The sequence below is a fragment of the Colius striatus genome, chromosome 1 (assembly GCF_028858725.1).
Source record: "Colius striatus isolate bColStr4 chromosome 1, bColStr4.1.hap1, whole genome shotgun sequence".
Classification (NCBI taxonomy): domain Eukaryota; kingdom Metazoa; phylum Chordata; class Aves; order Coliiformes; family Coliidae; genus Colius; species Colius striatus.
In genome coordinates, this window is record NC_084759.1 from 55,069,706 (window position 1) to 55,084,554 (window position 14,849).

The window sequence follows — 14,849 nt, forward strand, 5'->3', positions numbered from 1 at the left end:
ATCCATGTATTTTCTGACATCTGACAGGTTTTTATTCCATATTAGTTCCATTTTCCACCCTGCATACTCCAGATACACTCTCTGAGGTGACTGCTCATCTAGGTAGATATGGAGTCCTTTGTTATAAAAGGTTTTTCCACACGTTTGAAACTGCAAGTTTTTCACAGCCCACAGCCACAGTCTTTTTCTGAAAGTAATTGTAGCACTTCATTGGATCTTTATGGCTTCAATTATTTTCTTATTTTTTTAAAAGTGAAATTTTGAACTATTTTTGCTTGGCATTTATTCACATTATGTCCATTTTTTTTTAAAAAATGGAATTAAATGTGTAATTATATACACTGTGATATAGCTTTCTAAACCAGCTACTACGTAAGATCTTGTATCTCACTTCTCATTTTATGTGTCACATCCTCAGATACTTGGGCTTATCCCTTATTTGTAGAATATATTTTCTTGAAATTTACGATGTCTCCTCATAGTTTTTATAGTCCTGTTTGTTCCTTATTTAATATTTCATAGCATTATTTACTTTCTAAATAATACAGAAATTTAGATACAATAGAAAAGATCCCCCACAAACCTTTCTAAAAGGAATCTGAAACCAATTAGAAACCTTTTGTACCCATTCTAACCACAAAAAGGACATTGAAAAGCTGGAGCATGTTCAGAGACAGGCAATGAAGCTGGTGAAGGGTCTGGAGCACAAGTCTGATGAGGAGAGGCTGTTGGGGATGTTTAGCCTGGAGAAAAGGAGGCTCAGAGGAGACATGATCACTCTCTACAACTACCTGAAGGGAAGTAGCCTTAAGTTTGGGGTCTATCTCTTCAGGAATAACTGACAGAACACGAGGAAATGGGTTCAGGTTGGGCCAGGTCAAGTTTAGAATGGACATTTGGGAGAACTTTTTCACCAAGAGGATTATTAAGCACTGGCACAGACTGCCCAGGGAGGTAGTAGAGTCACCATCCCTGGAGATTTAAAACATGCATAGGTGAGTTGCTGAGGGATATGGTTTAGTTTAGTGATGGACTTGGCAGTATGAGGCTAGTGGTTGGACACAATGGCTTTAAAGGTCTTTTCCAACCATAATGATTATTTGATTCTAATTTCGTTACAACTTTCCAAATAGTTGGTTTACAATTCATTATGACACTGTTTTTGCCGTGAGAAAGACCACAAGATTTGTACATGTGGATGTTGGGAATAAGCAAGAGGATCACTATGTGAAACTGACTTGCAGATCTGCTGCATCATCTATGTGACAGGGAAAACATAGTGAGTTATACAACCTATTTCAGGCAGTTTTCTGGCCTTCTACACTTCAACATGGTCCTTTTACCCAAAATTATCAGCAGAATATTTACATTGCTTTCCAATTAAAAAAAGAAAGCCTAACACAACAGTTGGCAAAATAGGGATATTTTAAGGGGGTGTTCAATGTGCAAATCATTAATATTGTCTTATAAATTCATATTAGTTAAATTGCCTATAATTGCTTTCAGTTGCATGCAAGAGATTTATTGTTTCTCTCAGTTTAATTTCATTAATTGCTTTTTTTAAAATTTTTTAATTTTTTTCAAAATAAAACCAAGAAACTATTCTGTATGGCTACACATGGAAGTCTTTTGTTCATTTTCTTTAAGTAGGTGGTATGAATTTTAAGCAAAACTGCATTTTCCTTTATGCATCATTGCTAGATGAGTGCATCTCTGAGAGGTTGGTGCTGCTGGACTCTCAGTACTAACCAGTAGTGAAAAACTGTTAAATCTCAAGAATGCCTAACATGAAGAATGCAAAATCATTGTCATGAGTAATCCCTGAAAGGAAGGAAAATAGAGGGAGATGTTTGTGTTTTGTATTAAGTTTTTTTAAGCTACCTTAGGACATACCACCATTTACCGGAATGGCTCATAGTGTTGCCTGTTGAAGAAGCAAAGTAATCACAAGAGTAGGTTTTTCTTATATATTTTACATCCTACTTTTTTTTTTTCCTTTGTCCTTTCCCAACAAAGAGTTATGCAGCAGTTTTGAAGGCAACAACTCCTGTTTTAAAGCAAAAACTAGCATGATTCTCTCATATATTTTTTAATTGTTAGGGGTTTTTTTTCAGCTATTGAACTGTGTTTTTTCTTAAGGCCATCTTGGAAGGCAAACAAAATTTAATTGAACAACAAAATATATTCATTTTTCTCATATTTCTTTTTCTATTTATAATAGTTATTTAAATTCCTTATTGACAGACTGGGCTTGTATTTTCAAGCAGTTGACTGCAGGCAACAGATGCATTTAAAATAGACTGCAATAGGAGTCTATTTTTGAGATGGAGTGATTGCAAGGGAATCTTCTTCAGTCAATCAGATATACATTCAAATAGTATTTATTTTAACGCTGGATATTCTAGTTGAAAAGATTTGCAACTGTTTTCACATTTACTACCTAAAATTGGAAAGGAACGCTGAAGAATCAAGTGATGGAAATTTACACCTGGAGTTTACTGTAGAATGTGATACCTAATATGCAACATAAATAGTGTAAATTGTCACTTCATCTGCATATTTATGTATTTCCAAGGTTTTTTTTAAACCTTTCTTTATTTATGTAATACTTAATTTAATTTGATGTCCTACAAATTTTAATTGATATATTATTCAACTGATAGAAAACTAGCATGCTATGTCCTAATAGATTTAGCAGTTGCATCGGTTCTTTAAGATACTTCACACTTAGCAAATAATAATAAGTAAATATAGTCCTTTGGGTATCAAAACACACTACATTATCAACATTGTGTCAATATTTAAAGTCAAAGCTCGTTTTTGCAGCAGCTGTCGAGTAGGGTGAGAGAGGGCTGAAGGAAGCACTACCTGGAGGAGACTTCAGGAAGGATTTGCACTTCTCACTAGAGGAAGGAGCTGCAGCTGCTGCTGCATAAGGGAGTAACTGCTTGCTGCTGTAGCTGTCCCTCTCCACCCTCTTTTTCAGGGTTTGTGCCACAACAGTTAATTCTGTGGTATCAGGCTCCCCTTTCTAGTTCTTCTTTGCCTATGGCTGGCCAAGGAGGTGAATGGAATCTCTGCACTTAGAGTTTTGTTGTGTTAATTGTAAACAAGGAATGATAAAGAGATTGAAGTAGTAAGAAAACCTATTGATTATACAGGATATTTTAGTTTTTTATTTCTTCTTAAAGTAAGAGTTCATATGTAGACCTAGCAAAATTCCATACATTACTTTTCAAAGTTGTGGTGATTTCAGGTGTTTCCTTATATTTAGGATCATATTTATTAATTTCTATTGTAATTGCATTTGAACTGCGTTAAGTGAATCTGTTAATCATGTTAATTTAAAACGGTAATTGATGGAAGCTATTTTAAAAGCTGGATTAGAAAATATCACTTCTTTAATGAAAAAAAAATAAACACTTGACACACTCTTTCGTTCCATTGCTAGGACATGGGAAGTGTGATTGTGGGAAGTGCAAATGTGATGAAGGCTGGTATGGTGAAGCTTGTCAGTATCCAACTACTTGCAATCTTACACGCAAGAAAAGCAATGAAATGTGCAAGAATTCTCAAGATATCATCTGTTCTGGTGCAGGTAAGGTGTCTTTTGTTAATTTTGAAGCGTTGATGTTCTCCTTGTGTTATCTTAAGAATCACTGTCATTTCTCTCCTAATTAAGAATTTTGTGGAGGATGCTTCAAGAAACTGAGAACTGTATGTATACTAACATGCTTAGTTTTCCTATAGGCCTGTTCCTGTGTATATGATATATACTGTTTCAGAATGCCTACTTTAGTACTCTAGTTTATCCATAGCTATTTTAGGTCCATGAAACTGCAGTTGTGTCATGTATTTTGCCTATCGAAAAAGTTAAGATGATGGCATTAACACAGAAAGTTTTGTGAATTTGTGTTTATGGCATGCAAAAATGTCATTGGAAAATATTTTCCTGGGACATTTGTAAGCTTTAAAATTATTTCAGATGCTTTTGAGTTGTGACAATGGCTATTAAAAACAGGTGTAGAAAATCTGCTGAATCATTTTAATGGGGTATTTCCAGTTTCACTTTTCTGATTTGGTAACTCTCTTTTATCAAATTCTTTCATTTTTTAACTCATCCTCACTTAAATGAAGGCTCTTCATTTAAAAAAATCAGAGGAAAAAGAAACAACCTTTTAGAAGGCTTCACTGCAGAGTAGTAAAATAGTGAAGATAATTTGCTACCAGTCAAGATTTGTGACCAGAGACAGTCTTCCAGTTTTTCCATTACATTGATCTCCAAGTGAGAGAATATTTCCAGAACTCCATTTCTGATCACTATTGCTGGCCTTTCATTTCTGCCTGAGTCAATACATTTTCATACAACTGAATTTCTCACAATGTAGTTGATGATATGAACAAAGAACCTAAAGGATTTGTGGGACTAGCCTGTGACAACAAGGTGTGGAATCAATTTAACATAAAATGTTAAGCGTACAGCATAGAGTTAATTTTGTTTATGACAATAATATAGATTATATGAAACTTAAGATTGTTTGCATAACAAGAGAGACATCTAAATGAGAAATGGATTCTCAAAAATAAACATAGTTCATTGTTGTCAGTTGAAGTACTTAAACAAGAATGTTAAGATCTTTTTTTTTTTTCCCTCTTTCCTTGGCTAGAAATGGCCTCCATTTATCACTGAGTCTTCACAGGAAAACTAATGGAGCTGAACAACCACTTAAAGTGGCTGAGAGGGAAGCGTAAATGTTTTCTGTTTTTCTGCTTTTAAACAGGACAGGAGTTCTGAAGACCCCTAAGTCTGGAGTAAATTTGATGGGCTGTAGTCATACACATTTTGTCTTCAAGGGATTGTCTTTTCATCTACTAACAACATTGGCATTGTGGTCTGAGCTCTCTTTTTTTAATTGCCAAAAAAAAGGAGAAATAATTACATGAATTGTTGCAAAAACAGTCCTCTGCTGTTACACAGCTAAACGTTTATTGTAATTCTTTTACTGAACCATTCATGAATTACCTACAATTTAACATTTCTTACTCAACTTCTCCTAATCATTTGCCAGACCAAATAGGGCATCCAACATAAACCCGTTCTTTATGTGAACAATTTCCACTTCTAGTCAATGGGAAGAAATGGTCACTTTGCAGGATACAATCTGTCTGACCTCTTTAGATGCTCAGTTTATGGACTGATTTACCATTTTATCCTTTATTACTGTTTGGGAACTACCTGGAAACAGGACAGTTTTCTGAAAATTATTTTTTATTTATTTTCCAAGTGATTGTTCCAAATAATTTTAGTTTTGTAGTTTGCTTATATTATCAGTTCTATTACGCTTATTTTATTATATTAGCTCTTGCAAACATTTTTAAAGTTTACTTTTTTTGACAGGCCATGTATGCCACAGAGCCCCATTCTTCTGTTCTTCATTTGGATTAATATGATGTTTAGTAAAACTTGTACTGTACTTAAAATGGTAAAATATAAATTGGTTTCTGAATGCTAATTGTGTAATATCAGCATAAAACATCTGTTTTGGAAGGCTTCTTTTGTGTCAATGACCATGTTTTCTAAAATATGTATGGATGCAATGTGAAAGATGTGAGTCTTGTGAATTATTTTTTTAAAAAGTCTATACTAGCTGGCATAGTGATGCCAGTGACTGCTTAAACAGCTGATGCAAGCCCATTGACTAGAAAAACTCAGTTAAGAGTTTGCACAAAGTTCCTAACTTTACAATTTTAATAACAGTAATAGAGATAGGGAGGAGGGGTGTCTTATCTAACGAGCATGGTAATACTCTTGTTCCTGACATGATTGTATAGTATCTTTCCTTTTTTGACTATATAACTCCTTGATATGTTTATTTATGCCTGTTATATGTTATTACGCATTATGTTCCAAACTAGAAAATATTCAGGAGGAGGAGGAGGAGCAGAAGGCAGTTGTTTGCTCTGCCCTGGCAACTGCACTCCTGGTCAGGCAAAGTCTCTGAGAGAAAAGGAGGGATTCTTCTTCCTTGGGAATGACAAACTTTTTCCACTTGGGAGAGTGAGTCATGGAGAGAGGCATCCACTGAGGTGAGGGGGCAACAGGGCTCAAAAGATCAAGAAGCAACCAGACCAGAAGATGACAGAAGAATGTTTGTTTTTTTTTTTTTTTACAAGCCCATTTGTATCCTTTGGATTGCCTCAGTGCTCTGGGTTTCCCTTATGTCAGAAAGTTTTCTGTTTTGGTTTATGTTGTGAGAAAAAAAACCCAACTCTACACTTCCAAAGCATTTAGGAGTGATGGGAGTACTTAAATTGAGGGTCAAGTTCAAGTAGGCTGTGGGTCAGACTCACTCACTTGCTGGTCTGACATGGGTAAAAATCATCTTACGTGTGACAAATCAATGTCTTTATTATAGCTGTAAACTTTCCTGCAAGGTCTTCTGTTTTCTGAGATGTCACCCACAAACTAAAGAAAAATGAGCCCTAAAAACTTAAATTGGGTCAATGTCCTGAAAGAAAAAAATACTATTATAGAGGTTCCTACAATTTTCCAGTGAATAAGAGAACTTGTAATGTGAGCATCAATACCACTGGAAAAACATGCACTTTGCAGTAAAATTGTTGATATGCTATTATTAAACTTACAGTTTGTTTAATAATGCTATGAACGTATTTGTCTGCAATTAGCTTGTCTGCTTTATAATTAAGGTATGGCTGTGCTAATTGCTTTCTAGATTTAGTCTTTTCTTTTCCTGACATCTGATCACAAGATCTTCATGCAGGTGTTCCTCACCAATGTTTCTTCCTTTTGACTCCTGTCTTTTCTTCTTCAAGGCTATTCTTGTAAAATCTTACTTTTTAGATGATAGCTGTAGAAAAGGGACTAGGAACTAGAATATAAAGGAACTTTGTGAACTTAGGCAGACATGCTTTCAAGTCCTCTGTAGCCATGCCCTGTTACTCTTATGTAACACAGCTGTGGAAGTGAACAAAATCAGACTTCATTCTTGAGAGAATTACTAAGATAATTTCTCTCTTTTCAGTGGGCAGAATATATAATTTTAAAAGCTGACTTCATATCTCAATTATATGAAGTCAGATAAATCTAGAAGTGAATTGTACTTAGGAAAATCTGATGCTCCTTGTTAAAATAAACAACTTGAATGTTGTATCTATTTACAGCTAAGATTAAGCTTTTTGTTGAAATGGATTGTTTCTGTGTCTGTCTTTTCTCTGATGAGATAATCTTTATACTTCAGCCTTCTCAGAAATAAAATATGTAACATCTCTAATGGACTAGTGAAATTCTTTCCATAAGCGATGGGCATTGAGTATTGTCTTCAATGTTTACAGGCACATGTCAGTGTGGCAGGTGTAAATGTGCAAACCCAGAAGGCAATGGACTGATCTATGGTAAATTTTGTGAATGTGATGACAGAGAATGCATAGATGATGAGACAGAAGAGATTTGTACAGGTACGTATTTTAGTGATTACAAGAAGCATGGTGAAGAATTAATACAGGCTGTTATGAAATCATTTAGGGGTGTGTGGATCTACAAAATGTCTTTACTGAATGTGTGATTTAAACCAAAAATAACTATACTAAGAAGAATTCAGCTTGCAAATTGTAAGTGGAAATTTCAGGTGCAAAAATAAGTTAAACAGGAGGTTAAAAAATGGAAAATTCTGTGACATCCTCCTCTTTTTCAAAAAGCTGTGAAGAGGATTATACAAGGTAATTCACTAAGGTAATTCATAGCTTAGTGTGGCTGCTTTCAGTAGAAACAGAAACGTGAATGCTTTGTGGCACAAATGAAAGCAAGACAGAGAAAATAAACAAAAAAAGACTATTAAGAATTTTTCCAAGGAAGCAAAAACTTAAAAGAATAATAGGATGAAACCTCAGAAGCAATTCACGAGATAAAACCAGAAAGGAATGAAGAAAAATTTCATTTGTGATAGAAAAGACAGAAAAAGATGGAGTGAACTGCTGATAACTGGAAAAGCAACTGAAATTCAAACTCCGAATTTCATTTCATTACAAGATAGGAACCTGGCAATTAAATATGGTGCAATACACATTATTTATGGCATTATAAATGCTATTTGCCTATATTACCAAGGACTCTTGATCTGGAAGATGCTACGAATATTTTTTTAAGCTATACACATGCATACTGTGCCTGCAGACATACAGGAGGGCTTAGAACCACTCTTAGACTATTCATATTGCGATAATAGTGCTTGGTCTCTGTGTGTGTGTTTAAACAGAGAAAGTACTTGTGTAAAATAGCTTTAGTTTTCTTTATCCTTATACAGAGAGCAAAATAAAATATATTTATTTAAGTGCCTTTGAGGGCAAAAAGAACAATTTTCTTTTCATAAAATTAAGCAGAGATATTAAATGAGGCTAAACAGAATGGTCCTCTGAGGTCCAAATCCAAGAGTAGAGTACCATATTTCCAGCAATTACCTAAAATATAATGAATGAAGTGCAATGATTTTTATATGCCAGTGATTCCATTTTTATTTTTTTGTTTGTTACCATTATATATGGTGAAAAATTACCTTTTATTTTGTTCCAGTAAATATTCATTCTGCTGGTTTTTGTCAAGTATTTTTTCCCACCTGAGTTTCTAATTGGTTATATTTTTAGGTTTTTCTTAGCCTTTATTTCCTCTTTTTTATCCAATGGCTCTATAGTCTGAAATATACCACATGTTTCTCAGTAAAAATCTGGTTTTATTTGTGTGCAGAAATCTAAGTATGCTGGTATAAAAGGGCAAAAAAAATGTTGGTAGATTCAAGTCACTGTGGGCTGTGATTCATCAATATAAAAGCCCTGATAGTTTATGTAAGGTTTGGGGCCTTCTAAAGTAAATATAAGGTATAAACTAACGGTGAGCTTGCTTTGGTTAAGTTATTGTAAAATGAGAAGTTTATGTATGTAGGTTATGAGTGTTAGATTTTGCTTTGTTTTCTGACAAAACTTCTATGGTACATAACCAAACCTTATGCAGAAGAAATGGACAGCATGTGAACTGAAGGTCAAAGGTATAGAATTCCTCACAGAAAAAGCAGACCCCATTTGATTATTACCTACCTCGTTATTGCTTCTCTTTCCCATCCCAATGTCTGCTTTAATACGCTCTGTGTCATCTTTCCTTACACAGAATTTCCACCACAGGAATCATTTAGGTTTATTTACAAGTAATAAAGAAAGCATTCCAACTCGATTCTGCATAGCGAGCAATGGCCTGTGGATACTCTGTACAGACAGGATGAACCTAATCAATCCCTGTTGTACTTTCACAGTTTGTGTAGCACCTACTTTGTTGCTACACATCCTTTATTGCCCTTGAAGGTATAGACAGATCTTGAAGATTTTAATTGCCTTCGAAGAAAGCCAAATCAGGAGGATCAAACTAATGAAAACCCCAAAGCTTCTGTTTACACACATACTACTAAAGCCTGTAGCTGTGCGCTGAGACTTTATCCTGGAAAAGCATGCAATGCCATGCTGAGATATGGGTAACATGCATTTTGATCTTTGCACAAGGCGACTGCATTTTTTAAACAAATAATTTCTGAGGTAGAGCAGAGTTTAAAAGACATATCAAGCTTTTCCAGTCTCAGCTATATTTTTGTCAGTCGATTGTATAATTTTTTTTATTTGAGGTTACATAAGCTCTATAATCAAGTTACAACTCATTCTGAGTAAAGTATCATAGTTTCAAGTAAATTAAATTCTGATCTAGATTTGTTTTCCTGAAGCTGTTTTTCTCTACTGATTTTTTTTCTAGTCAAGGTGGAAGAGGTGGTGGCAAGTTGTATCATTTAATTCATATTTATTTTAGGCCTATACAAGTGTGAGAAAATAATGAAGTAGTGATGTTTTAATCTGCAAAAATTGCCAGTAATAAGTTAATTTTCACCATCATTTTTTCACTTTATTTCTTGTCCACTCTTCAAATACAACCTTTAGTACTAAGCACTATTTTAGACCATCTGTGTTTGTTAGTTATCTAAGACATTCTGTTATTTTTTGACATATTACCAAACAATGGTAATGAAAATTCCTCTTGTCATTGTAAAAACAGGAAAAAAATTGTATTCCATTGGCCTAAAGTTGCACTCTTGATCATATATAAGTTGACCATACTGTGTTAGAGATGACCAGATTTACCAAGTTTAAAATACCTAGAGATAAAAGAGAGCAAGATCCTTGCTTGATCCTTCTAGTAAAGTATTAACTTGCAGCTCTAAAATTAGTAAAAATTGCAGATACTTATTTTAAATTAAGCACCTTAGTGGATCAAAATGTTCAGAAGCTGGTTTCATCAAGCCTCAGATGACCCAACTATCTTTTTAGGAGATACATGGTTTTGTTAAAAGAACATCTAAAAGGTTCATTTTACTAACTTAAATTTTCATGAACTGATTTATTCATGTTCAAAAATCTTAACAAGTAAGAAGAGAAGACACATGCAATGTAGACAGTTTTAGTATAACAAGGTCCCCCTCCTGCAATTATCTGAGGAGTCAAGAACACATAATGCTTTCTTATAGATGCCAACCATGATGGAGAAGTGTGTCTTATTGGAACATTTAAAGCTGTGCTTAAGTTTTAACTATTACATTTACCATTGCTTCCAAATTTGCCTATAAAGTTTCAAAAATCAAGCTTACAAATACAAAAATGCTGATGCTATATTTTTATCATTTATTGATTAGATTTATTCTGAGATTAAATGAAAACATTTTAAAATAGATTTGGGTAAAAGTATAATTCAGAAATCCTTTGTCTTATTCGATGTAGGCATATATGGTCTATAAATGATTTCTATCCTGAGTCTAACACTAAAAGTTTTCTTTTAAAAATATCAAAACAGTTAAATTGTTAATATATTTTAAAAACTTGCCTCTTTCTCACTGTATAAAATTTGTTTTGGCTTAAGGCCATGGAAAGTGTTACTGTGGAAACTGTTACTGTGAAGCTGGTTGGCATGGAGATAAATGTGAATTCCAGTGTGACATCACCCCCTGGGAGATCAAGAAAAGATGCACATCTCCAGATGGCAAAATCTGCAGCAACAGAGGTGTGTCATTCATACGTTCCTTCTATGCATATTGATATAGCTCGCTTTTATTTTACAATATGCATTTTCTGCAGTAGGACATAAATTGTGTTTGCTGATAGTTTCTAGTTTGTTCTCACTTATTTCAGACCTACCTATGCATTTCTAGGTGAGTAGATAGATACCTGTGTTTAGGTCTAAACTCATACAAATTCATACCCTTTTTTGATGAAACTGACCCAAACTGTTTTCATCTTCTGTAGCAAAACTGAGCAGAATTTGCTTTGGTGAGAGACCTATCCTGCAAAATAAAATATTAGCAGAATTTTTACTTTGAATGGGCTCATACTGTAAGGCCAACAAGATGGTATGTCAATTCACTTGTGAGAAAAGACCCACAGTTGAATAGGGAAAACAAAAAGCTTTTGTTCCCACTGAAACCTGAAAAACCACCTCGAAAAAAATGAAAAATCTATCTGGAAAGGTACATTTCACACTATTTTTAACTATACAAAGTTTTATTTGCAAAAAGTTCTGGACTTTGAATTATACCTGCCTAACTTCACTATGTAAAAAATAAAGTATAAAATAAAGTTGCTTTACAATTGTTGCTATTTGGCTTCGTTGAGCAGAGTTAAAAAACCATATAACATTTTTAGCAATAATCCAGAGTAATTACAGTAGAACATTGCTCAAGTCACATAGATACCTCTGTTAAAAACATCTCTACTGAGAAAACCTGCTATAGTGTGAACATCTAATTATCCTGAGATAAAACTCTCTTCTCTTAATTATGATGAAATTGAAAGATTGTCTCAAATACAGAGGTCACATAGGGTCACTTAGTCTTGGGTCTTTAGCAGTTAAAAATTTCTGTCATTCTGGAAATAATAAATATCGAATTGGCTTCTGATCAGATGTTTTGCTTGCACCAAGAAATAATTTCTTATCAAGGCTTTTTTTTTTTTTTCCAAATTTGACATGTCAATGGGCAAATATTTCTTTAAATTGAAACTACAATTGGGAGAAATGAAGGATAAATAGTATAGCTGGTATTCTGAACAGCTACAAACTCCTATACAAAGGCACATTCATGGGATAGTTCTATATTTTTAGCACTTCATGTATTTTTTTATTTTATCCATGCAAAAGTTTGGTAGGCTTTTGACTATGTAAAATTACTTTTCGAAACAGTATTTCTACTTTCTCCACTCCTATTTACCCAATTTTCTGTGTTTTATATATCTTGTGGTATAGGTGCAGATAATCTCTACAGTTTTGAGGCTTCTAAAAATTAAATATCTAGATTTATTTTGCTGTACAGCTTCCTTCAATGCTAAGATGGATAAATTGTCTGCATCTTTCCACCAGCTATATAGTCAGCCAGCTCAGACCAGATACGAACCTTTAGATTTTTTTGAACTTTGGTGAGATGTTGTTTTGCATTCTGAGATCTAAGACAGCTGATTAAAATTCACTTTGAATTTTAATTTCTGGCAGAATTAATCACTCTCCAGAAGCATTTCCTCATTTTCTGCTTTTTTTTTTTTCTTTGGTTGTTGGTTGGTTGGTTGGTGGTGTTGGATTTTTTTTTTCTTCTCCTTCAGTAATGTCACTAAATTATCATAGAATCATAGAATGGTAGGGGTTGAAAGGGAGCTTTAGAGATATCTGGTCCAACCTCCCTGCAGAAGCAGGTTCACCTGCTTTTTCATATGAAAGTATGAAAAATCAGGTGGAAATTTCTTGAGGGTTTCTTGGTGGCTTTAGCACTAAACAGGACAGCAGTTCTTCCTGCTTCATACAACTGTCATGCATGCACGATTGTGTAGACCTTCATTTTCTAGAGAATGTGCTCATATCTACATGTACTTTTTAGTCATCCTGTCCTATTGTTCTCAAATGCATGTTCAGAGTAATCTGACTAAGAATACAAAGATTTTGGTGGAGTAGCAGAAAGTGAAGCTACTCTTCAGGAAAAAGACTGTATGCATCTGTAAAGTCAGACTATTTCTTTGTTACTGTTGAAGTCTCAGGAAAAGTAGTGAGGATATGGCCCTAAAGCATATTTGAATTTCTGAATAAGGAAACTATCTTTTATTTTTTTGCTCTGGCTTTTAGTTTTTATTTAGTAGGATACGTGTTCTCTGTACGTCAGTAAGGTCATGCCAAATATATCAGTAAAGTCTCTGTCATGTTTCCCATTTCCCTTCTTATTGTAAACAATGGTATGTTGCCTTGAATACTGACTTGAGCAAAATCAAAAGGTACAATTTTCATGAAGAACCATGCTGATCTTTCTCTTGGGTAGAGAATGACTTCCTAAACATTTTCAGCTGGATTAGAACTTGGATTCCCTTCTAGTTTGAACATTTATGCTTTAACAATCGTTATTTATCCACTGTGCCCAAGCCAGAGTCATTTGAACAACATTGATTTTTATTGTCATTAGTGTCAGGGCAAATTACTGTTGATGTTAAAGATTTATGACTGTTCTGTGCACGACTTTTTTCTCTTGATTCGTAACAAGGCTCAACAGCAAAAAGAAACTTGTACCAGAAAGCAACTTGTTTGTATAAAATATTACTACTAAATACACAGAGAGAGTTTTAAATCAAAGAAAATGTACACATGATCGTGATTAACACTTTCAACTTTGAAACTATACTCCTGTAAGAGGAGAAAATTCACAAATGTAAATTCCTGTAATCAACCTACTATTACCAAAATTGCTCAATTAATCTTCTATCTCTGTCTCTGTTTCATTTGTTTTGTTTCCATTTCCTAGGCACATGTGTATGTGGGGAATGCACATGCCATGATGTAGACCCAACTGGTGACTGGGGAGATATTCATGGAGATACTTGTGAGTGTGATGAAAGAAACTGCAAAGCAGTATATGACAGATATTCTGATGACTTCTGTTCAGGTAAGGAATATGCATAAAAGGAACTTGTGTAGTTTTCCAAGAAAACCATCAAATTGGGCTGATCTTGCCATTCCTTAGTGCTTCAATTCTCATTTTCCTGGCTTAAAATATGCCAAGTTTTAACTGTTGTGGGGTTTTTTTGGAGCAGACTTTTTAAATAGAAATATACAATTGTTTAAAAAGTTTCAAAATCTTGAGCTTTCTTACAATGTCTTTTTTTTTTCTACACCTTTTAACAAAGTTCTATAAATATGAAATACTTTTAGGTGCCCATCTCCCATCTAATACTCGTCTTCAATGTGACCTAACATAAACTGGAGAATGACTGAAACTTTAAAATATTTATATTTTTCCTTGGGAAAATTTAAATTTTAAATTTGTTAATTTTTTTGTGTGTGTGTTTTATGTTATATGGTGGAGACAAGCAAAAGGATAAAATTCAAGGAGTGAATTAATGAGTTAATGAAAAGCAGTACCCTGGGAATACCATTTGACCTGACAAATGGAGCATTAATATGTGGAAAACATGAATATGTGTTCTAGCTACACATGACCTACTCTACATCTTAGACACCTGCATCTCTCTTTTTCCTTCTACTTGTACTTCAGAGCATTATATTTAAATTATTTAATGTCTGTCCATCCAACTATCCAAGATTTGCAGGATATTTAGATTGATGCTCCATATATCAGCTAATAAAAGTTGAGATCCTGAGTGAGACCTTCTATATCATTTTGTATCATTACTGATAAAGATGCTATTAGTGGGCAGGGGAGAAGGACTTTGATCAATAAGTAGCATGCAATTTGTACCCATAGAAGCTTTGCAAAAGCAAGTGA

General features: G+C 34.1%; 1 protein-coding gene across 1 annotated transcript in view; it reads left to right on the plus strand.

Moving 5' to 3' along the window:
• ITGBL1 (integrin subunit beta like 1) overlaps window positions 1-14,849 on the plus strand; it is a 139,312-nt gene that overhangs the window by 52,982 nt on the left and 71,481 nt on the right. Inside the window, exons 3-6 of the mRNA XM_062020548.1 lie at window positions 3,452-3,598; window positions 7,354-7,476; window positions 10,961-11,101; window positions 13,869-14,009. Coding sequence (XP_061876532.1) covers window positions 3,452-3,598; window positions 7,354-7,476; window positions 10,961-11,101; window positions 13,869-14,009 — 552 coding nt within the window. The remainder of the gene's footprint in view (window positions 1-3,451; window positions 3,599-7,353; window positions 7,477-10,960; window positions 11,102-13,868; window positions 14,010-14,849) is intronic.